We start from the raw sequence: 25,828 nt of genomic DNA, 5'->3' as shown, positions 1-25,828 counted from the left end.
CTGGCTAATTGATCCAGATCCTGCTGCAATCTTTCACTATCTGCAAAACCACTCACTTCTGTATCATCAGCAAACTTGCTAATCTTGCCCTGTTCTGTGACGTTTCACAGAGTGCTGGAGTAACTCAGCGGGTCAGGCTGAGTATAGATGTTGGGAGGTCATGTTGCAGTTGCATAAGAAGTTGGTGAGACGGCATTCAGAGTATTGTGTTCAGTTCTGGGCACCATGTTATAGGAAATATGTCATCAAACTGGAAAGGGTACAGTGAAGATTTATGAGGATGTTGCCAGGACAAGAGAGCCAGAGCTATTGGGAGAGGTTGAGTAGGCTGGGACTCTATTTCATGGAGCACAGGAGGATGAGGGATGATCTAATAGAGGTGTATAAAATCATGATTTGAATAGATATGGATGAGCCTTTTGCCCAGAGTAAGTGAATCGAGGAGCAGAGGACATAAGTTTAAGGTGAAGGGCAAAAGATTTAATAGGAATCAGTGGGGTATGTTTTTCACACAAAAGGTGGTAGGTGTATGGAACAAGCTGCCAGAGGAGGTAGTTGAGGCAGGGACTATCGCAACATTTAAGAAACAGTTAGACAGGAACATGGATAGGACAGGTTCGGAGGGATATGGATCAAACGTGGGCAGGTGGGACTAGTGCAGATGGGACATGCTGGGCCGAAGGGCCTGTTTCCACACTGTATCACTATGACTATCTTTCCCTCTCAAACCCATTCTCCTGTCTTCTCCCCATTACCTCTGACACCCGTATCAATCAAGAATCTATCAATCTCCTCCTGAAAATGTCCATTGTCCTCCACAGCTGTCTGTGACAATGAATTCCACAGTTCACCACCCTCTGACTTAAGAAATTCCAGCTCATCTCCTTCCTAAAGGAATGTCTTTTAATTCCGAGGCTGTGGCCACTGGTCCTAGACTCTCCCACTAGTGGAAATGTCCTCTCCAAATCCACTCCATCCAGGTTTTTACCATGCTGGGACAGATGGCAACAGCTTCACACCGTGTCCCAAAGCTCGTGTCCTGTCCTCCATCACCCAAGGCAGCAGAGACATTATAGGAGAGGGCAAGCACCGTAACAAAGTAGCTCACGATGGTTTGGGTAACATTCAGGAATGTCTATGCATGTCATATCATGAATATTACTGAAGAACGGTCTTGACCCGAAATATAATCTATACCTTTTCTCCAGAGATGCTGCCTGACCCACTGAGTTACTCCAGCACTCTGTGACATGTCACCTATCCATGTTCTCCACAGATGCTGCCTGACTCACTGAGTTACTCCAGCACTCTGTGAAACGTCACCTATTCATATTCTCCACAGATGCTGCCTGACCCACTGAGTTACCCCAGCACGTTGTGACTATTTTCCCTTCAACTATCTGCCCAAGCCCACTCTCCCCCCTCCTTTCCTATGTTCCTTTCCACCCATAAACCTCTCTCTGCCTTTACATTTAACTCCTCTTTCAAATCTGCTCTACTTATCTACATGCATTTTTCTTCTTCACTTTTCAGTGATAGGATGATGCAGTGTGGAAACAGGCCCTTCAGCCCAACTTGCCCACACCGACCGACATGTCCCATCTAAACTCATCCCACACACACGCGTTTGGCCCATATCGATCTAAATCTGTCCTATCCATGTACGTGTCCAAATGTCTCTTAAACATTAGGATCGTCCCAGCCTTAACTACCTACTCTGCAGCTCGTTACATACATCCAGCACCCTTTGTGTGAAAAAGCTATCTCTCAGATTCCTGTTAATTTCTGAAATATTGGTCATAAATTTGGTGCAAAAATGCTCCAAAATAATGCTCAGAATGCATCAGAGAGCATCTAACACCCCTGAGCATCGAGGGACTTCACGCTTCGCGCTCGTGATGTGCGCAACGCGCACATTATTTCACATTGTTTTTTGTAATCCTGTCATGCCACCCCCCTTTTTGAAAAACTTCGTACGGGCCTGGTATTCATGCCCTGCAAGACTGGTGCTGTCCTCTCTGTTGTCTCTTTGTCTGCTTCCATTAAGTAAACCTCTTCAGTGGTTTCGCCTATTCATCCCATCTGGGACAACTTTATTTATCATGAGCTTGTATCTGAGAGTGTCAAGTCACCATTACTTTCTGCCACAATTAGTAACAATCTCATGTGGGCTTCATCTGTTAATTCTGGCCAAATTGTAGCTGCCAGGATATTTAAATTGAAACGGATTGGGTGAATAAATTCACATTGTAAATAATGTTGCAAAGTTTTACTTTGCTAGATGTTGATTGGGTTAAGTGTTGAGCCTTGGCTGGGTTTCTTAAATATCAAGGCACATGTTGCATAATTCATCTTTGTTAACTTGCAGCTGGAAACTTCATCAGATACATTGTATTAGTCACTGTATTATTGGGTTAGGGAACTGTCTATCAAGTACTGTGTTAATCGATATCTGTTATTGGACTGTAAAGAAACCACCCCCATATGGTTCAGCCCCTCAAGGTTCAGGGACCTATGAAAGGTAGCTCCCGCGAGGTCCTGTGTCGATCTTCTGGGAGAACGCTTGGGACTGCGTGACCTTTTGGAGTGTCTCTGCTTGCACGAGGCTAGAAGGGCCTGGCAAGGATCTAACCCGCGGTGGTTAGGTGTAGTAGTGGGAACTGTTATTGTGTTTTCCAAAATAAAGCTTAGTTGCACAAGTGCTTGACTCAGTATTTTATTGACTGAAACTAAACTGGGGGGAGCTAAGAACGAGCTATTTACACATCTTCATTTCTTTCCGTGGTGGTAGTATACCTGTCTTCTTTTTGCGTCCTTCATTTGTCTTCCTGCACCCTTCTGCATGTCTGTTTTTCCTGCGTATCTATCTATGAGTTGTGCTGTTGAAGTGATTGTCCACTGTGAATGCCCACCTTGTAGCAACCTCCATGATCCTGTCATGGTATATCTTTTCTCGATTCTATCTGCTGTGCTTTGATAGTTCCAAAGATAGGATTGATATATTTTTGGTTGATTACAATAACATCCACTTTGTAGCTATTTTGATTCTTTGGCTTTGTCACCTTCAGAGAGCATTTCCCAGCAGACTTCAATGTAGCCTTAATGTGCATCAGAATTACATTACTTCGTATTAACTGCAACACTTTCAGATTGGTGGTGTGCTCTTGAAATGTCACTGGTTGACCTTACATTGTTATCTTATGGGTCTCGACCCGAAACGTCACCCATTCCTTATCTCCAGAGATGTTGCCTGTCCCGCTGAATTACTCCAAACTTTTGTGTCTATCTTCGGTTTAAACCAGCATCTGCAGTTCCTTCCTACACATTATCTTAGCATTGTTCTACAGTATAGGGTGATTTCACGAAAGGTCACTGGAGCTTAGATCCGCACCCACGTGACTGAAATTTTTAACTGGGGGACAAGCGTCACTTCCGGTACATGTTAGTGAATGGGAAAACACGCACTTTCACACCCGTTAAAAACATCGAAAACGGCCAGGTTTTGAGCTGCAATTTACTGAGCCAGTCGGGGTGACCGTGAGGCACAGCTACCTAAATTTACAGTAAAAAAAAAAGATAGAAACTAAGGTAAATACAAGAGGGAGCTGAAGGGGCTAAATAAGCGGAAGTTGATAGCAGACATTTTTCGTGGAGATTTAAAGATCCAAAATATCGGGAATTATCGTGTTTGCTCGCTGCATTTCATCAAAAGTGGCATTATTGGCTTTGTTATCTTTATTCATTTGTTAGATGAAAAGTATTAAAAGTTAGAAATCCTTCAGTAAAATTGCAAAATCGCCCATGGTTCTCGGGTGGGTTTTAACATGCAAAATGAACACGCTTCTGAAGCTACATTCACCATTTAAATATCCGTGAATCATAAATGCGTCTTGAAATAAATTTTACTCAGATGCAAGCTAAGGAATGGTATAATTGTCAGCTGTTCATTTGACAAAATCAGGACATTTTATTATTAGCCAAAAAATGTCCTGATTTTGTCAAATGAACAGCTGACATTTATACCATTCCTTAGCTTGCATCTGAGTATAAAATTTATTTCAAGACGCATTTATGATTCACGGATATTTAAATGGTGAATGTAGCTTCAGAAGCGTGTTCATTTTGCATGTTAAAACCCACCCGAGAACCATGGGCGATTTTGCAATTTTACTGAAGGATTTCTAACTTTTAATACTTTTCATCTAACAAATGAATAAAGATAACAAAGCCAATAATGCCACTTTTGATGAAATGCAGCGAGCAAACACGATAATTCCCGATATTTTGGATCTTTAAATCTCCACGAAAAATGTCTGCTATCAACTTCCGCTTATTTAGCCCCTTCAGCTCCCTCTTGTATTTACCTTAGTTTCTATCTTTTTTTTTTACTGTAAATTTAGGTAGCTGTGCCTCACGGTCACCCCGACTGGCTCAGTAAATTGCAGCTCAAAACCTGGCCGTTTTCGATGTTTTTAACGGGTGTGAAAGTGCGTGTTTTCCCATTCACTAACATGTACCGGAAGTGACGCTTGTCCCCCAGTTAAAATTTTCGGTCACGTGGGTGCGGATCTACACTCCAGTGACCTTTCATGAAATCACCCTATTGACTGTGTTTGGCATGAGGTACATAGTGCTTATCTGCTACTCTGAATCTGACTGTGTCGCTGAATGTCTAATTTCTCCCACTCCATGGACTTTCAATGTTCACTTTATGGTAGAAATTATTTTCTATTTCATAACACGAGCACTCTTTCCCACACATAGGACATTTCTTTAACAATCACTTCCATTGCTCGCCAAGAAAATTCCAACTTAGAATCTGACCTTGGTAATGTTATTTCCTATTCTGTTTTTTGTCACGCACTTTGCCAGATTTACTTTGCACTATTGGCCATCCAACATGAATGGAGGGCTTTGTATAGCTTTGCAGCTTAGTATGACTGTATGTACTTTACTGGAGTTAATTGTATCTCACGTAAAACCCATCCCCACAGGATGGGCCCCCGGATTCCACAAATAATCTGGTCTCCGATGAATGAGTTTTCAAGTCTGTGAAATTTCAACAATTTGTTAACAGCCTTAACTCATTTCAGAAACTATCAGAGGATTTCACCCTTTTCCTGGTTGCCAGTAAAAAAAAACAGTCATGCTTAACTGATTGTACACAAAATTGCTGGAGGAACTCAGCGGGTGCAGCAGCATCTATGGAGCGAAGGAAATAGTATGCTTAACTGATTCATTTCTAGATGAGTAGCAGTATGGTTGCAATGTATCTAATGCACAATCTAGGGTCTGATTTGAGGGCTTTGTGATATTTCACGTGATCAGTGAGTTGCAATAGCATCTTTCTTTCTCATCTGGTCTGGCTTGTCTGCCAAAATGCAGGTCAATATGAAGTATAAACCATTCCCTGCTTGGACACCATTCTTTAGATAGGCTATCTGCCTGGAAATCCACTGGTTCAAATAGCTTTATTTCTGCAATCTCAATTGAATCATAAAATTTGCTGTCACTATGTGATATGTCCAGTGCCTACGTTTCAAAATTTCATCAACCATTACTTCTCTCAGTAAGTATCTTCTTTCATTCATTGTGAATGCTGGTGGATTAGTTAATAATTTAAACTAACAAATTGGTATTTATTTTATTTATATAATAACAACAACTTTCGCTGCAGGACCATTCCATACAGTAGGTTTCTCTGCAGTTCAGATAGCCTGTGGCTGCATCTAAACTGTAACAATGTGGCATCACACGGAGCAGCTGATCACAACCCACTTTCCCAAAGTGCCACCAACTGAGATTACATGTATTACACCTGCCATCAATGCTGAGCTGACAGGCATATAATTATGTTATCTGTTTTTTTCTCACTTTGTGAACAATGGTACCATCTTTCAAACATCAGGTGAAGAGCACTGGAAAATAATAGAGTTTCCACTGTAATCTCCACTTGCTTCGTTTAAGTGCTTGGGATTAATTCTAGCTGAATGTGGTGATTTATCGACTTTTAATAAGTGCTCTATCTCTATGTTGTGGCCTTCTTAAGTGAAGTTGGAGGCAAAATATATTTGGAACCATCTGCAATCCACACCTCCTACTTGCACATTTAGATTATAGTGTTTGATTCCATTGTTCCGTACTCTTCACAAATCTTTTTCTCTTAATGAATTTATAAAACATCCTGGAGTTTTCTGATATTTTTTTTTCCATGCACACTCTGTCTACAAAACCTCTTTTCAAATTTCACCCTTTCACTTAAATATTCATTGAGTTCTGAAGAGATGCAGCATGAAAACAAGACCTTCGGCCCACCGAGTCCAGTCACTTATTTATATATTTACCCTCTCCATAATGTCTTCAACTCTACCACTCATCTACACATAGGCATCTAAACGCAGTCAATTAACATACCAACTTGCACATTGTTGCGATATGGGGGGAAACTGGAGCACCCAGAGGAAACCCTCATGGTCAGAGGGAGAACGTGCAAATTTCACATAGATAGCACCCCTGGTCAGGATTGAATTTGGCTCTAACGCAGTTCCTACCAGCTGCACCACAGTCCTGTTAAATTATTTGAAATTTTCTGCAGTGTTGCGATGTAGGTATCAGTTTCCTTTTATTTTTTTGTCCCATTATACATGTTTCCTTGTGTGTTATTCAATATCAAGCGGTCGTACAGTTTTACAATTCCTTGTTTTTTTCTTTTTGGGAATCATTTCAATTAATTCTCCTTAAATGTATCCCATTTCTTTGATGCTGATTTACCTTCAGGATACTGTTTCCATCTCACTTTTTCAAAATCACACCCTACTCTGGTGAAACGACCCAAAACGTAATTTAGGACTTTCCCTCTTGTTCATCTTTATCTGTTCCCCTAATTATGTTAAAATAAGTCACACAGTTAAGGGAGTAGCAACAAAGAACAGCAGATGCTGGTTGTTGCACAAAAGGACACAAAGTGCTGGAGTAACTCAGCAGGTCAGGTAGCATATCTGGAGAGCATAGATAGGTGACAATAGAAATGTCCCCTATGCGTGTTCTCCGGAGATTCTGTGTGACCTGCTGAATTACTACAGCATTTGTTTCCAAAATAAGTTTACCTGGCCAACATGACTCACCCAAACAAGAGCAATTAGTTAACAATTGGTTGTTCACTTTCTATGGCTAGAAAAATATTGCTACATCAGCACAAAATTCTGAACTCTCAAGCAGTTCAGTAATGCTAGTTGCGAAAACGTCATCATGAAATCTACTCTTTAACCTTCACATTGCTACCTACCCCATTTATTTACCCATTCACAAGACTACTGAGGATGAAATTTTCTTCAATTTTTTCCGCACCGACCATAGTTAAATCAGCTGTATGATCTTCAGAACACTGAAATTAGTCGTGTATTATTCAAATACGTCCTATTCCCATGCATGTACAGAGAAAAACACTCATTCCATGTGCAGTGCCTTGTTAATCACATTCAAAATAACACCATGCTATCATTCTTAATAAATAGGTTCAATGTTCAGAGCCTGAATTATTGCAATCGGTCTCCATATGTCTGTGTTAGATGTTTTCATGTCAACTCAGTGGATAATAATATATTTAATAATGATTTCACATCATTTGTTACAACTTGATTGGAGAAATTATGGTATTTATTCAGGATGCTGTTGTATAAATAAGGCATCTGATGGTCTTATCTAGCTGGGGCTTTGTAACTGTTATTGAACTACATTTATTTTAAATGCCACCAGGAAAATAATGCAAACGGCTGTTTATATTCATGGAATGTCCCTGCCTGATTTTGATAATAGATTGTAATCTTTCTGTTCTGTCACTGATGCTGTAGATAGTGGGAATGACTCAACTTACTTAGTTAAAGGGTCACCCCGCGTTTGCATTCATTGATGCTCAGCAGGGTTAGGGAGAAACGTGTGCTTGTATCACAGCTGGCAACCAGTTAGAGTCATGGAGTCATAGAGTGATACAGTGTGGAAACAGGCTCATCGGCCCAATTTTCCCACACCGGCTTACATGTCCCAGCTACACTACTCCCACCTGCCCACGTTTGCACTACTATTGTTTGTTTTCTGAGTACTGTATGTGTACGAGAATATATACTGTATATGTGTGTATTTCCCCTCATTTCCCCTCATCCCAAGCACTCTCTCCCCCTCCTCTTCACCCTCCTTCTTCTTTCCCCTCTCCTCCTCCCCTCCCCGACTCCCTCCCTCACCTCTCCTTTTCCCTACCCTCAGTCACTCCCTCCCACCTTCCATAACTACCCCGCCTTCCCTACTCCCTCCTCTCCTTCTATCCCCTCTCCTCCCCACTTTCCTTCCCTAGGATCTCAAAGTTGCCACTCCTCTCCCTTCTTGCGCACCCCTGAAGAGCATCACCGTTGGCGCCCTTAGAGCCAGGCTTCAGATCCTCGGCACGGCTCGGAAGCACCAGCCGCTATGGCCATGCCGGCGTGTGGGCGGGTGTGAAGGGGGAAGCTCGGAGAAAAGATGGGGGAAGAGCCATGGAGGAGAGGAGGGTATCATGGGGGAGGGGGCAGGAGCCAGCGAGGGGGAACAGAGGTGAAGGTGCTGGAGCTGTGGGGCATTGCAATGGTGGTGCGTTTGGGACTCACAGCGGGCGCTGGATGCTCTCCTCCGCTAGATTAGACTGTCTGCTTTCTGTTTGGCGGCATCTCCGATTCCACGATGGGCCGGGCTGGGTTGCTTACGGTCCCTCCGAAAATTGTGTCTGGCTGGAGACCTCCGCCGGCCCATCCTCAGCTCCAGTAAAGATGCGATGGAGCAGGAAGGGGCGGACCGTCCCACGGAGTGACAGGAGAAGAGACCAATCTGCATGGCGCTGACTGCAGGAGAGGAGATCGATCTGCGCACGCGAGGTTTTTACAATTTTTAATCTTCGTTAACGTTTATAATTTGCCGCTGATCAGAACAAAACTTGTTGCACTCGCAGCACAGGAGAACATTGAGTGAGCTGACGAACAATTGTAGCGCTATCGCGTACCGTTTTTGCGCAAATAGAAAAAACGCGCAAATCGCAAGAGCACTAGATCAGAATTTTAGTAATGTACTAGACTAAGTGGGGCCCGTTGGGTTCCATTCTCACATGGGAGGCCTGGTCATCCAAAGCAATATTCCACCTCTCCACCAACTCCATATTCCACCACTAACGAGCAACTGCGCAGGCGTGGCTGATGGGTTCCCGTTGTGACGCCCATGATTCCCCTCCTCCCCTCACCCCCCCTCCACTGCATTACTTGCCCTGCCCCCCCACCCCCCCAACCCCCACGCACTCACTCCATCCCCCCCTCAAACCCCCCCCCCCCCCATTCCACCCTTAGCGGCTCTCTGGTGGCGCAGCCATTCACTCCCATTGGGTTCCCATTGTGACATAGAACACGCAAGTATTACTGCGCAGTTGCAGCTGACGGGCACGGCAAGTGGAAAAGGGATTTATTAAAGCTTAAAATGTGAATAACACTTAAAATATAACAACAATTTAAACGTTAAAGAAGAGATTTATTCAGTACATTCTTGTTGTATCTCTTGTTGCGTTCTGCAGCCGGGGAGTGGGTCAGCTTCAGGCGGGGGCTGCCGGGGGCCGGTGGGAGGAGCGTCCTGCAGCCTAGGGAGCTCAGCGTCAGGCAAGGCTGTTGGGGGAAGGTGGGGATGGGTGGAGCATCCTGCAGCCGGGGGAGGGGGATGACTTCGGGTGGTGGCCAGTGAGGAAGGACTTTCTGGAGGGCTAGTATAGGTGTTGTGGGCTGGTTTCCAGAGGGCTAGTTTGGACATTGTGGGCCAAATGGATTATTGGGCTAGTCCTGCAGAGTTGGGAACAGGGAGACTTCAGATAGGGGCCGGAGGGAGCGTTCTGTAGCCAGGGGAGGGGGAGGGCTTCAGGCAGGGGTTGGTGGTGGAGGGGTAAGCGCTGCCATGGCCTACCACTGCAGTAGCCTGCCGCTGCCATGGCCTGCCGCTGGGGGGGGGGGGGGGAGTGGGCGTGTGTAAGGGGAGGGGCGTGTGCAAGCGGAGGGGAGGGGCGTATGCCTGCCCCGCCAGCACCCGGCTCCCTCAATCCCCCCATTCTCACTCCTCACTTCCCCAGGATCTTGAGTTTGCAGCAATTGAGCAGGCTCCGTGCTCCGGGCCGCCTCCGCGCACCAGGAGGCTTCTGGACCCACAGATCACTCACTGATGGCTTCTGGAGCTACAGTTCACTCACTCACAGCTTCTGGGCCCACAGTTCGCTCACTCATGGCTTCCAGAGCCACAGTTCATCCACTGACGGCTTCTGGAGCCATAGTTCACTCACTGGCGGTTTCTGGAGCCACAGTTCAGTTACCGGCGGTTTCTGGAGCTACAGTTCGCTCACTGACGGCTTCTGGAGCCACAGTTCAGTTACCGGCGGTTTCTGGAGCTACAGTTCGCTCACTGACGGCTTCTGGAGCCACAGTTAAGTCACGGCTTCTGGGCTTCCTGTCTTCCGGGCTTCCGGGCTTGCTGACTGACTCATACCCGACTTGTGGACTCACGCCCGGCCTCCGGGGCTTTATTCTCCTCACCACCGGAATGGGCGTTACCTTCATGGTGACTGATAGGTGAGAAGACCAATCTGCTCATCTCACGATGTTTTAAACCTACATAAGTAAGAATTTGATTGTTCTATCTGGGACATATGACAATAAAACACTCTTGACCCCTCCAAACCTGTCCTATCCATGCATCTGTCTAACTGTTTTTCAAACATTGGGATAGTCCCTGCCTCAATTACCTCCTTTGGCAGCTTGTTCCATACACGTGTGAAAAAGTTACCCCTTAGATTCTTATTAAATTATTTCCCCTTCACCTTTAACCTATGTCCTCTGGTCCTCGATTCACCTACTCTGGGCAAGAGAGTTAAAATTTAAGATGAAGATAGACACAAAATGCTGGAGTAATTCAGCAGGTCAGGCAGCATCTCTGGAGAAAAGGAATAGGTGACGTTTCGGGTGTGACCCTTCTTCAGAATTCAGCCTATATTCAGCTCTCGGGGGAGATTGTTTCTGTCTTCTAATGGTGCTAAATGTGACAATTTCACGTGGACTTCAACATTTATATTCCCTGACGTCTCTCTTCATCAATTTAACCCATCAAGGTACATCAAGGAGCATCAGTGCTAGTGGATCCGCACTCATAGAAGGGTTACATGTGAAGGTGATGCAATGATATTCAAATAAATATAACATTTTACAGCACGAGAACAGACCCTTCGGCTCACCAAATCACTGATCATCAAGCTACTCATGTACACTCGTCCTATTTTATTCTTCACACATTTCCATCAACTCTCCGCAGATTTTACTACTTAGCTACACATAACAAGCAATTTACTGTGGTCAAATAACCTACTGTCATGCATGTCTTTGGGATGTGGAAGCAAACGAGCAGACACAGAAGGGACCCACAGCATCACACAGAGAAAAATAATTATCATAATCTCCCCCTTTGGGCAGCTTACAATCCAGCGGTATGAATATTGATTTCTCTAACTTCAAGTAACCCTTGCTTTCCCTCGTCCCTCCACCATCCTAGTTATCTGATTACCACTCTCTTCCTGATTAAATATTATTGATTGTATGCCACGTTGTCACCTTCCCCTCAGCTAACAATGAACCGTTCTACATTTCTTTATCAGCATCTGCTTTGATCTGTCATTTTCACACCTTACCCTTCCATATTTCTAGACTCCCTCTCCCCTGATTCGCAGTCTTGAAAAAGAGCCTCGACTTGAAACGTCACCCATTCCTTCTCTCAAGAGATGCTGCCTGTCCCGCTGAGTTACTCCAGCATTTTGTGTCTATCTTCGGCAGGGCCGGCCTTAAGCCGATTGGACCGATTGCTCCCAATTGGGCCCCGTGCCTAAGGGGGCCCCGCGCTAGAGTAATCAAAAGATCCTAGAGCTCCACAACTGTTCCCCTGCAACGCTGCGGGAGGCATAACTGAACCAGCGTCGCTTTCGTCCGTCTGTCCGCACGTTCGCTCGCTCTTGGTGCCGGCGCTTCTCCCCTCAGATTCCGCCAAACAAACACACACACACACACACACACACACACGCACACACACACACACACACACACACACACACACACACACACACACACACACACACACACACACACACACACACACACACACACAGCATGTCCAGCAGATCGGTGCGGGCTGAGACCAGGAGTAGCTTTGAGGAGCTGGGCGAAGGATGACATCAAACGGGTCATGGCAGCTATCGAAAAAGTATGGAAATGGTAAGGGGGAAATTAAAAAAAAACCCGAAGAATTTCCTGAAAACCTGAAGGATTTTTCCGAAGGAAAAAAAACCCGATGGTTACCAAAAGAAAGGGGGGGCGGGGGGGGCGGCGATCGCTCCGTGGCCGTGTCGGAAGGAAGGGGGGGGAGGGGGTGGTTTGAGTTCCTCTTTCCCCTGACTCAGTCTGAAGACGTCTCGACCGGAAATGTCACCTGTTCCTTTTGTCCAGAAATGCTGCCCGACCTGCTGCATTTTGTGTCTATCCTTTAATCTCTCAGCTTTGCTTTGGAGTAATGTACTCTCGGCTCGGGTAGATCTACCCCGGGTGGAGGGGGGAGAGAGGGGTGGAGAGAGAGTAGAGGGGTGGAGGGGGAACAAAGGGGTAGACGGGGAGGGGGGTGTGAGGGGGAATGGAGAAGGGGGATGTGGGTCGTTCCCTCACGGTCCCGGGGTGGCTCTCCCGCCCCTCCAGTCGCCGTGCTTCACGCACATGGCCCCAGCTCCACCCCTCTCTCTTCCCGGGAAGACGTGGTGAACAATACAGGGAGGGCAGGGCCGGGGGTTGGAGCAACGTTTACAAACCTCGGCCTCAGCTCACACCCGTCCGCCCGGACCCCGGCATCCGTTCCCGCCGCCGGCCCTCTCCCTCCTTTCTCAGCTTCCCTTCCCTCCCTCCCTTCACTTCTTCCCTCCCTCCCTTCTCTTCTTCCCTCCCTCCTTCCTCTCTCTCTTTTCTCTTCTCTCCTTCCCTCCCTCCCTTCTTTCTCTCCTTCCTCTCTCTCTTTTCCCTTCTCTCCTTCCTTCCATCCCTTCTTTCTCTTCTTCCCTCCCTCCCTTTTTCTACTTCCCTCACTCCCTTCTCTCCTTGTTCACTCGCACAACAACAAAGATCAATATTGAACCCAGGCTGCTGGATCTGTGAGTCACAAAACTACTTGCTTCATCCCTCTGGTTACAATGTAGAATGTTATGTCTCACATTGTCAGATGAAATTAATTCCTTTAAAAGAAAATGTAGTGATTTTCAAAAGGGGAAATGAAAAGAAGAGTGAAGAAGAGAGGAGAAAATAGAACACGCTCAGACAAAATGATGTCAATAGCACAGATTTGACTGTGAAAATGACCTGCCCCACTAAAGCAGCGATGACTTCCTGCCTGCGTTTGTTTCCCTTGTGAATGAGAGCTGTGCCATTTACGAGCCTGTACTGGGTGATTGGATAGTATCGCAGAAGCCAGGACCAATGATCCAGAGATATGAGTTCAGCCTTAGCAAGGCAGTTGGGAAAACTAAATCAAGTTAATTAATTCAATAAATAGCTAGTTCAAAAGCAAAGTTAGATTGACACTGTGAAGCCTGTGAAACACAGGGACAACTGGCTGACAGCACAGCTGATTTGGAACCTCCCATGCTCAGCCAAGTGAAGAAGTACAAAATGACCTTGAGATCAGATTCAAGAGGAACCAGGTGCACTTTGAATCCAGCTCTTATGCTTTATGCCCACCCTTTTAAAAAGAAGTGCAGACAAATATGTGATGTACAATAAAACCCTAATATTCTGCTATTAGAACTCCCAATGCTTTGGCATCCGACTCACCAGGTATTGTTTGACACGCTCCCTTTATACTCACCAGGTACTCATAAATGAATGAATACTTTATTGTCACATGTGACGTCACAGTGAAACTCTTTGTTTTGCATACCCAAGGTATGCAAAGTGTTACCACATAAAGGCCGCCGACAATGCTATGAAGTATCCCATACCTGGTCCTCCTTTGTTCATCCCCGTTCCTCCCTCCCGGTTGTTCTCCCATGCCAGGTCCTCCATTGTTCTCCCCTCCCCGCTCACAGCGGTCACCTCAATGCTGGATCCTCTTTTACTCCCACGTGACCCGTCCTCAACCGCCGACCTCTATGACCGCAGCACCGACCTCCTCGATGATCGCTGACCGACATCCTCGACGACCACCGCCAGGTCCACTCCTGACGCCTCCAGAGCGCCGACCCAGAGTCCGTCCACGGGGTTCCATCAAGCCAGAGTCCAGCCGCAGGACTCCGTCGACCAAGAGTGCCCGTGTTCATTCGGCTGCCTACGTTCCTGTCAGACCTTTTCCGTTCCCATCCAGCCTTCCGACGGAACCTCCAGCGGTTCCACACTGAACGAGCTCCGAGCAGGTTCGGCCGCCGCCAAGCCTTTGGGGCCTTCCCGGTGGTCATCGAGACCGCGGAGCCTCGAAAAAGTGTCTTCATTCCACAGCCACTGCTCGCCGCATTTCCCATCCTCCCTTCCATTGAAGTGGCTCCTCACAATCCAGAAACAGAACATGCAGGACTTGCGGATGCCTTCAGTGTTGGCCAACTGTGCTGATGTGGCACATTTCAGCTCATTGACTGGTGACACATCCAGGATGCAGATAACTATTTTGTCCTGCAACATGAGTTTCAAAAGGAGGGCAAAGAACAGTTGTGCTTCTAGTTGAATCCATGAAACCTGTCATAAAATAATTTTTATATTTTATTTAAAAAATACACTAATGTGTAATTATGCATGTTTCAACACACCCAAACCTAAGTTATATTTAAAGGCACTAATAGTGTGGTGTTATCAAATTATCTGAAGAAGGGTCTCTATCCGAAATGTCACTCATTCCTTCTCTCCAGAGATGCTGCCTGTCCCGCTGAGCTACTCTAGTATTTTGTGCTAATCAAATACTCTTCCAGTTAACTGGTGTGAGATTTGTACATAATGTAATAAAGGTTCCATACTGGATATTTTTAATAAGGAAACAATTGTAATGCACTGTCAGTCAATTGAAATATGTTCTAAATCAAATAAAATGAAATAGTAAGATTAAACAAGAACTTACCAGTTTGAAGTTTGATCTGTATTTTATGAGGAGTTACGATGAGGGATTACGTGAAGAAGCCCGCCAGGACGCACGCGTGTCATTCTTCAAAGCAGCGGTGTGAAATCACAGATAATTGTAATGACTAAACATAGTAAGATTAGAGAAGAGATACCAGTTGAGTATATGATCAAGGGTGGGAGCGGAGGGCACGTAATCCCTCATCGTAACTCCTCATAAAATACAGATCAAACTTCAAACTGGTAAGTTCTCGTTTAATCTTACTATTTTACTTCGGAGTCACGTGAGTGACTACGTGAAGATTTTAAAGCTCTGTGATTTCATGCCGTGGAAACGAGTCCATGCATCACGTCTGCCTTGATGACTGTAGGAGGAATTGTGTTAACATAATTTGGACATGAATTCGACATTGAAATCATAAAATTTATGAACACAAAATTATAACCCCTTTTTATGGGTTTAAATTAATTTACAGAACTTAAAATTGTTTCTGCAAACGTTCCAGGTTTCATTACTGGTTTGTTGTAAAATAGTTGGAATGTTTTTTCCCCCTGACCATTGAGGATTTGGTCCATTGGTACATCCAACTGTATCGCTGTCGATGTAGCTGCAGCCCTGGTGGAATGAGATTTTAAAATATTAGTATCCACCCCAGCCTGTGTTAGCACCTGTTTCAGCCATCTTGAGATGGTCTGGACCATCATTCTTTTGTGTGGTTGCTTGTGGCTGACCAGAAGTGCCTTCTCATTGCCTCTTATGATTTTCGTTTTCTCCATGTATAACGACAAATGTCTTACTATACAGAGACGGTCATCTGTTGGGTATGACCTAAATTGTATATTGAGGCCTGCTGATCCCTGTCTGTTCTGCTTTACTAATTCATAGATATGAAACGTAATATTTTCAGTTGAGGAAGTCATGTTGTCCAGTCTTAGTTTATGCAGTGACTGTACCCTCTGTGCCGTGACCAATGCCATTAGCATGACTGTTTTTAATGTCAGTCTGTGTAGGGACAGTGCTGTTGCTGGAGACCAATTCCTGAGTATCTTCAGGACAATACTTACATCCCATATTTGGGAGTACCTGGTTCTTGGGGGATTAGTATTAAAAATTCCCCTCATAAATTTTGTTACGAGTGGGTGAGTCCCAACAGAGTAACGCTCTGTCCCCTGCCATAGGTAAGTCGTTAGGGCACTTCTGGCGCAGCTGATGGCACTGTAACTGCGCCCCTCATCATAGTGGAGGCCTGCCAGATATTCCAGAACAGACGGGATGTTCATGTATCTGTGGGTGATGTTGTTTTTGTGACAATGCATCTCCCACTTCCTGATATAGACCAGATACTGTTTTTTGGTTGATTGTCTTTGGGCCGCCGAGATCATGTTCACTGTTCGGTCCGTCAGTCCCAGTTGTAGTAGAGGTGTTTTTAAACTCTACAAATTAATAAGTTCAAATGGTTATGGCATGGGTGGCTATCCCTTGTTACGGGATGTAGCAATAAATCTGGTCTATGTGGGATGGTGATACATGGTTCTAATACCATGTTTAGTACCACTGGGAACCATGGTTGAGTAGGCCAATCGGGTACTACCAAAATACCAGACGCAGAGTCTTGTATTTTCCTTAATACCCGACTGATGAGGCAGAAAGGAGGGAATGCGTAAATAAACAATTTCCCCCAATGCAGCGAAAATGCATCTGTCGCCGCTGCCCCAGGGTCTGGTTCCCATGAAACATAATTTGCTAACTGGTGGTTAAGTCTGGATGCGAATAGATCGATATCTGGTGTTCCATATTTTGCTGTAATATCAGCAAATACTTTTTAATTTAACATCCATTCGGTGTTTTCATTAAATTTGCGTGACCTGGTGTCTGCCACTATATTTTGTCTTCCTGGTAGGTAAGTGGCTGATATCCAAATATCTCTCTGGATACACCATTGCCAAATTGTATTAGCCAGATTGTCACATGATGTCGATTTGTTTCCACCCATGTGGTTAATGTATGCTACCACGGTGGTATTGTCTATCTGTAGTCTAACATGCTGGTGATATGACCCAGTACAATATGACTTTAGGCCATGGAATGCACCCAACATTTCCAGGTAGTTTATGCCCAGTGTGAGTAATAATGATGCCTCCTGAGCAGTCCATCTACCTCCACAGCTGGTGATGGTATTGGTGGCTCCCCACCCAAGTGCACTGGCATCAGTTTGTAGTACCATGGAAGGGTTACTGACAATGATTATATTTGAACAAAGCCAGATGTTATCTATCCACCATTTTATTCCATTTTAGCTTTGATTGGTGGTTGCATAGGTCTGTCAAAGTGACCTGCATTGATTTTGAGTGCTTGTATTTTTGCTCTCTGTAAGTTTTGGTGATGTAGAGGTCCAAATTGTGTGGCTGGAAAGGCAGTCACCATTTTGCCAATTACTTTTGCTACCAATCTGATGGATGGTTTGCTGATGTCAATGAGGTTATTGCAAGCCTCTATTAAATCTATAGCCTTTCCCTTAGGCAGAGTCACCGACATGTGAACTGAGTCAATGGTGAACCCCAAATAGTCCATAGTAGTGGAAGGCGTTAGTTTAGATTTAACTGGATGGATAATAAATCCCAGTTTTTCAAATAACTGTTTTGTGGCTGTTACGGTTTGTTTGGCCAATTCCAAAGTTTTGCCCACAATGAGTATGTCATCTAAATATGCCATGACCATGTGTTTTCGTTTCCGTAGAAACGCTAGGGCTGGTTTCAAATTTTTTGTGAACAGCCTGGGGGCTGATGATAACTCATTTGGCAGTGCTTTATACTGCCAGGGTTGTCCCATCCAGTTGAATTTTAAGTAACATCTGTGGTCACCTCGTATAGGCACTGAATAGTAAGCATCTTTTAAATCGATGCTGGCCATAAAGTAACCTTTGGAAATTAATTGTTTAGCAGTAACAAAGGTTTCCATTTTGAAGTGAATATATTGTACAAATGTATTCAATTTTGTCAGATCTATGATGATACGACAACCACCATCTTTTTTGTTTTTGGTAAATATATTGGACACGAATTCTAATGGTTCGTGTTGAGTTTGCTCAATTACACCTTTTGCGTAAAGCCGCTCCAGTTCAGCTTGCGCTTCTGATTTTTCTTTATAAGAAAGCACGAACATTCGGTTCGGTATATGTTGAACTGGAGGGCTGTACTTGTGTATAAACTCTATTGTATATCCCTGGATACTGCTTAAGATGTAAGTATCGGTTGTTAACATGCTCCATGCATTCAGAAAAGAGTGTAATCACCCACCAACCTCCATGCTCCCTGTATTTTGTAGGGAACCAGACCCACCTACCTCCATAGTAACCAGTGGCAGGTTTACTTCTTTCTGTAGGTTCTTCACTGCTGTTGTTGCGCTGGTGTCTGGATTTGTGGTTTGGTTGGCGTTGGAGGTCCGCGCATCTTCCAAGAAGGCCGGCCTGGGCCATGGCCTAAAAAAGACTCATGTTTTGAGTACCAGGCCTTCGAGCTTTCACCAGTCATTCTTGTTCTGCTGGTGGGTGCGTAGGGGTGCTAGGTGTCTTGATGTGGTGTCCAGTACAGCCTGTTCTTGTAACTGGTTTAGAGACATATAGTCTACACTGGCAGCTAGCTTTGGCTCCAGATTTTTACCAGTCTGGTCTGGCTGTATGAAATTGGACACCATGTCCAGTAGGTTATTTGCAGCCCTTCAAGAGGTATTGCTGTGGGTTTATCATAGGGCCCACTGTGACCCAACTCCATCTCCCGGAGTCTGTCATGTTGGAGCAAATGTTCCACACACCGCTCCATCCGGCTCCAGCGCTCACGGTCGCTGGCCGCCCGTTGTTGTTCTAAGTCGGACTCCTCTGAGTCCACGACCTTGTTTGTTTTTTGTCTCGCCTTACCGCCCGGCTGCGGAGTGGATCTGACCGGTGCGGAGGCGACATCGGGCACAGCTTATCCCATTATAGGTGATTCAAGTGCCGCTGGCCGCTGCTAGCCCACCAGCTTTGTCGCAGCCCGTTGGTTTCTCCACCTGTAATCAGCATGGGAAAACACAAAAAGACCGCAGCTCTTACCTGCAGGTCCTGGTTTAAATTGTCGCTACGGGGGAACGTCGTTCCACCCCGCCTCCTGCCGTTTTCGACAGGAGGGGGTCGACGGCCCCATCTGAATAGACTCCCGCCCGGCCGTGGTGTTATGACCGGCGCGGGACCAAAAGTCGGCACAGCTGATCCCTTACGGGGCTTGTGCCTTCAGCTGCTGCTGGCTCCCGCAACTTCGCGGACCTCCCCAGCCAGCTTCACTCGCAGCACTTGTGGACACTATTTTGTCCAGCTTCCCCCCCCTGTGTAAAAACAGCGCGGGGACAAAAACTACCGCAGAGTAAATCACTTACCTGCAGGTCGCGGTTTCAAACTTACCGCTGCGGGGGAACGCTCCACCCCGCCTGTCGTTTCGCAAGCGTGAAAGCGATATGACACGCATGCGTCCTGGCAGGCTTCTTCACGTAGTCACTCACGTGACTCCGAAGTAAAATCCGCTTGTAACTGTATTAAATGAAATCAAACACATAGCTTTAAGTAAAATGTAATCTAATTACAAAACAAAAACAATAATTTTCTGTCACAATGTTACACATATTGCATTGTGTTCACAAATAAAAGATAAGCATCTAATCGTAAATGAATTAAGGTAAAGACACAGTCCTTGCATTAGGCAAGGGAAAATAGCTATGTGGTGAAATGATTAAAATACCCATATGATTTATAGTCCGATAATGGTTCTAATTCTGTTGCTAAGCCACATACCTGGCAGGATCTACTTTCCAATTATCATGCTCATTTGTTTTAGCATGCACAGGGAACCTTGCCAGTAGTATTGTTTACTTCACCTGATACCTCTTTTTTTCTTTTGCCATGGTAGTCATCTTACATCAGAATACATTTTATTTTGTTTAAAAGATGACAATTAAAAAACTGAATGAGTAAAGACACAGAGTGTAGGTGCCTTTGTGCTTGAAAATATGACTGCAGCTGCGTGTAGATGGCTGAATAATTATATCGCACAGTAAGGTGCACAGGCAGCAGTTTACAGCAAAAAAATGACCCTTCCCTTCCTCCGTACTTAGATGCAGAGTGGCATTTTATATAATATGCTCCTTTGAAAAGTGTCGATGGCCTTGTTGTGGTCCTGTAGGAATTAACTTGAAGCTATGTGTTGTTAAGAACTTCAGATGCTGGTTAACACCGAAGATAGACACAAAATGCTTGAGTAACTCAGCGGGACAGGCAGCATCTCTGTATAGAAAGAATGCGAGACGTTTAGGCGTGATGCTTCGAGGCGTGATGCTTCGGGGCCTGAAGAAGGGTCTTGACCCGAAACGTTACCCATTCCTTCTATCCAAAGATGCTGCCTGTCCCGCTGAGTTGCTCCAGCATTTTGTGTCTATCTTAACTTGAAGCTAGTTCTATAAATTTAGAAGATGGTTAACCTACACAAACGCTATTATTTCTGTACTTCTGAGTAACTAAAGACAATCTGTGATTTCAGATTCCAGTGAATGCCACCAATGCCCTTGTGTGTGCCCAGCAACTGATAGTCTACACTGAGGATGCAGCAAGCTTCATGGACATGATGGATGTCATTTTTGTGGCCAGAATGATTCAGAAACTTATCATCTTCGTGGATCGAGTCAAAGATGTAAAGTATCTTATTGATGAATTCCACTTATATGTCACTTTATGCACCTGATCTTTCTCATTTCTCAACTTCCTTTTCAAGTTATTGGATTCTGCTTAAGCAGTGATTTCTGGAAGATGATTCCAGATTCTATTCTTTGCTAACGTGATCTTAAATGTTAACATATTGTTAACTGTTTCATTGATTGGAGCAAACAGCCTATTTCATGATTTCCTCATGAACCTGAGGAATTTGATCAGATAAACATTTAGCACGCACTCCTCTACGCACTTGCTAAAGATGTTCAGGTCTATTTCAGTTTGGTAATCAGCTCTCTTTCAACAGCCTCTTTCAAATAAATCGACTGATGCACAAAAGAATAACTCACTGCCTCTGAAATAAAATAAGAAACCATATGTCGGAACAGGGCCTATCTCTTTGTGGAATACGTGAAACATTCTTTGTTTCTGTCCAACTTGTGCCTCTTCCCTCACTTTTCTTTCTGATAAATCGATGACTGTTTCCTGCTCACACATTGAATGTAAAAATTCTGTTATTTTTGCTGCCAAGTTCCACCCTTGTCTTACCTTCATGTAGCACCTCTCCAACTTGCCACTTGACTTTCTCAACTACTTCATCTCCATTTCAGAGAACATGCTGAAAGTCGGTATTCAGAAAAAGTCCTCAGTCACGATCCAGAGAAGGTCCACAGACTCCAACAGATATTTTGACCACCCAACACTGTGTAACAAGAAGAACGTATTGGGTTCCCTTCAGTTTTTCCAAGTGTATTGTTGATGCCACATTCTACCTGATCTGTATTCTCTTTTCCCCAGTTATGGATTCTTCTCCATCCTGATTGATAATGTCAGTTCCATTTCCTGCATTTCCGATCGCACCCCTTCTCCTGGCCAAAACATGGATAGAATTTATCCTTGTTCTCATCTAGCACCCCACCGGCTCCACATTCAATGGATCATATGAGCCATCTTTCCTCTCCCCTTTCAACATTCCTAAAAAACAGTTTATTCCTGGAAATTAACTCTTGCATTTCCATTAGTACCCAAGTCATTCCCACTTCTGGTGAAGATCTGTTTACAAGTTTTGTATTCAAGGTTCTGACCTGCTGAGTATTTTCTGTGTTATTTCATCAAGATAATGGTCAATCTGTGATTTAATTACAAATGCCCACTTTGCCCCATATCCCACAACAACATTCATTAACAGAGATCTATCAATGTCAGTTTTAAATTCACAATTGACCGAGCGTCAACTTCTGTTTGCTGAAGTTCAGGTTTCTATTACTTATTGCACATCAAAGCTGATTTCATCCACTAGGTTATGTCTCCAATTTGTAGATTCTTCAACAGCATAAATGGTTTCTCTCAACTCTACCAATTCCCCTCAAAGTCAATCAGAACAGTTTAGTTTTTAAATTCCAGTTACAATTCTTATTTGTGTAAATGCTCCTCATTATTTTAACACTCCAGGTGCAAGTATCATTCTGTCTGATCTTTGATCTTTGGGTGGGGGGGGCTCAGGAATATATGCAGAGTTTCAACTGAGCTAACATTGAACATGAATTAAAACACATTTAAATATAAAGGTTAGAATTCCATTGGGGGGGGGGGATGTATTTGTCCATGCACTTTTAATAACCAATGTATGTGGATTCCAATCTGACTTTGTAGTTGGAGAACTTTGTGAAGGGAAAAGTGAAATTCTATTGAAAGTCTCCATAAATAAAGAGGAGGTACCTGATGCCTAAACAGGCTTAAATTAGGTATGTTGCAAAGCCTACCTGAAGCGTCGCTAAAAATCTGTCGCTGCGGGTGTGCGCGATTTTGGCGCCGTTTAGAGGGGGCGGGTTTAAAACGCGATTTTCTCTAGGCTGTTCAAATCGAAGATGTTCAGCCTAGTTAATTATTAACGAAAAATCGCTGGAAAACCCCGTCGCAAAAGCTATTATTAGTTTTAAAGGCCTCGTATAATAGTTATAGTAGTTTAAAAATCAACCTCTAAACCCGTGAACACCAGCAACCGCAGGGTCTCATAAAGCAAACCACAGAAGGTAAGTTGTATATTTTTACATTAAAAAGGGCTTCTAAAGATCCCTTTATACAAAGTTTAATATTGCGAGAAGCTCATTTTGGGCCCATTATATCCCGCAGTATTTTTCTCGGCATTTGGGGCACAAATCTACCGCAATGTGAACGTTCTAAACCAGCGCGTTCACAGGATCCCACTGGAAAGCTGATTTAAATGGACTTTAATTTACAGCAATTGAACACTAAATTCCTTCCATTTGGTCTATAAATTAATGTAAATGAGATTTAAAAATCATGTTTTTTTGTGAATTATTTGTGAATATTATTTGGACATTTAGGCTATTTAAAAATGTTAATCATTTATTAAGAAATGGATAGATGTTTAAATCTAGTAATTGAAGTCTGAAATTAGCTACAATTAGGTAACTAACTAATTAGATGCTTTAATTTCAGGTCATCCAAGTAAGATAATTTTATATTTGTTTCAGAATGCTTCAATCTATGATAACTGAAATTTTCATTCAGTTCTCTTAATTTTTAAGAAAGTTATGGGCTTTTGACTGTTCACGATCACAGCTTTTTTGTTATGTCCATAGAAAATCAATAGGGAACAAGATGCTCATTTCCCAGTATGAAAATGGCCATAACTTTTTAAATACTTGAGATATGAAAGTGAATTAGGTGTCAAATTAAACTTATTTTTATGCTTTATCTGATGGGATAAATTGCAGACTTGATTTTTAAAGTCTCAAAATTTTGTAACATTGCTACTTAAATGTGGCTAAATCTCCAAGTTCAGATGGGGTTTATCCCAAGCACCAAACAATCTGCTGGAGGAGCTCAGCTGGTCAAGCAGCATCTATGGGGGGAAATGGGGGGACCGCTGTGAGGGGGGTGGGGGGAAGAACAAGGAGGACCCGGCACGGGATACTTTGTAACTTGGTCGGTGCCCTTTATGTGGCGACTCTTTGCATAACAAAGAATTTCACTGTGACTTGTCACATGTGACAATAAAGTATTCATTCATTCATTCATTCATTCATTCATTCATTCATTCATTCATTCAGGAATTGGTAACATTTTGTGTCAAAACCCAGCATCAGGACCAAGAGTGGAGAAGGAGGATATCTAGTATAGGGGGTAATTGGTGCATTGAAGTGGGTAAAGGATGATGAGTAGATGGAGCCAGGAAGGGAAGGGAGTGCAGAATTGGGAGACAGATGGAGCTGAGTGGTAGGTGGAGGCTGACAAAAACAGAGGTAGGTCGAGCTGGGTGATTGGAGGAGAGTGTGAAGGTAGACACACTGCTGGAGGGTGAGAGGCACTAACACAAGTCTACTAGAGATGGAATCTGATAAATAAGGAAGGTGATAAAGGGCAACAACCAATCTGCTGGATGAACTCAGTGGATCAAACATCATCTAGTTGAAGTTTTGAATTGATACCCCATCATCAGGAAGGTGAGATTGGGAACCATCAGGTGTGAGGTGAAGGGCAGATGGAATCAGAGGCAAATGGGGAATGAGGACACGGGGATGGTCGTAGCCGGTAGGTAAAGTAAGCATTGCTTTTTTGATTGGATGCCTTTGACTAAAGGTATTCCATATGGATTGGTAGCAGGAGCCAGGCTGCTTGTTAGGAGAGGGAGGGTGACAACAAGGGTGGTGATGGATGCTGAAGGTGGATGTAGGAAGGGGGGGAAATGGGAGGACTGAAGAAGGATGAGAAGGAGAGAGAGTTGATAGGAACATATACTGGAGGTGAGGATTATCAGAAATTAGAAAATTCAATGTTCACACTAGTAGGTTGGAGACTATCCAAGGACTAGACATGTAGACTACCCAAGGAATAGGCAGAATATGAGGTATTGTTCCTCCAAGGGAGGAAAATAAAGAGATTGCTGTCACTGTGGAGGAGATTTTTAAATCTTCACTGACTTTAACTGAGATACCAGATGACTGGAGGATGGCAAATGTGGCCTCCCTTTTCAAAAAGGCCAGCAGGAAAAAGCCTTTCAGTTACAGATCTGTGATCACTAATATCAATAGTGGGGAAGTTATTCAAAAAAAAGTCTAAAATCACTTAGAATGGTCGGAACAGATCAGAAAAAGCCAGCATGGCTTTGCAAGGACAATTCATGTCTGAGTAATTTAATTGAATTTTTGAGGACGTAATGAAGTGTACTGATGAGGGTGGTGCAGTGGATGTGGTTTACATGGACTTCAGTAAGGCCTTCAGCAATGGAATCCAGAGAAAGTTGGCAAATTAGATCCAAAGTTGGCTTGGAAATAGGAGACATTGATTGTAGAGGGTTGTTTATTTGATTGGATAGCATTGACTTGTGCTGTTCCACATGGATCAGTGGTAGAACCCTTGCTATTTGAAATATATATAAACGATTTGTATGTGGATGTCGGAGTCATGCACATTTGCAAGTCATGTAAGTTTGCAGGTGATATGAAGATTGGAGGCATTGTCAACAGTGTGGAGGCTAGTCTTAAGGGCATGTCCCACTTGGGCGACCTAATCCTTGAGTTCTGGCGAGTTTGCCCTCGACTCATACTCGCAGCATGGTCATATCAAAGGTATCAAAGGTATTTTATTGGTCACATTCACATACACCTAGGTGTAGTGAAGTGAAATGCTTCTTGCCATTTTGCAGCACATAAAGAAGGAATACAGACATAACATTAATAAGAGTTTTAAACATAAAGAACATCCCCCCACAATGGTTCCCATTATGAGGGAAGGCACAAAGTCCAGTCCCCAACCCCAGTTCACCCATAGTCGGGCCTATTGAGGCCTCCACAGTTGCCTCTACGGAGGCCCGATGTTCCAGGCCGTTCTCGCCGGGTGATGTTGCTCCGGCATCGGGAGAGTCCTCTCAGCGGCTTGGGAACCCTGGAACGGCCGCTTCCG

At 44.2% G+C, this 25,828-nt stretch overlaps 1 protein-coding gene across 2 annotated transcripts in view; it reads left to right on the top strand.

Moving 5' to 3' along the window:
• The window catches only part of adgra1 (adhesion G protein-coupled receptor A1), a 659,066-nt gene that overhangs the window by 382,325 nt on the left and 250,913 nt on the right, over window positions 1–25,828 (top strand). For both annotated transcript variants that reach the window (XM_033033639.1, XM_033033638.1), the window contains one exon: window positions 20,733–20,882. In XM_033033639.1, the coding sequence (XP_032889530.1) occupies window positions 20,733–20,882 (150 nt within the window). The remainder of the gene's footprint in view (window positions 1–20,732; window positions 20,883–25,828) is intronic.

This window comes from Amblyraja radiata, chromosome 15 (genome assembly GCF_010909765.2).
Source record: "Amblyraja radiata isolate CabotCenter1 chromosome 15, sAmbRad1.1.pri, whole genome shotgun sequence".
NCBI lineage: Eukaryota > Metazoa > Chordata > Chondrichthyes > Rajiformes > Rajidae > Amblyraja > Amblyraja radiata.
This window is presented reverse-complemented; position numbering and strand designations above follow the sequence as displayed.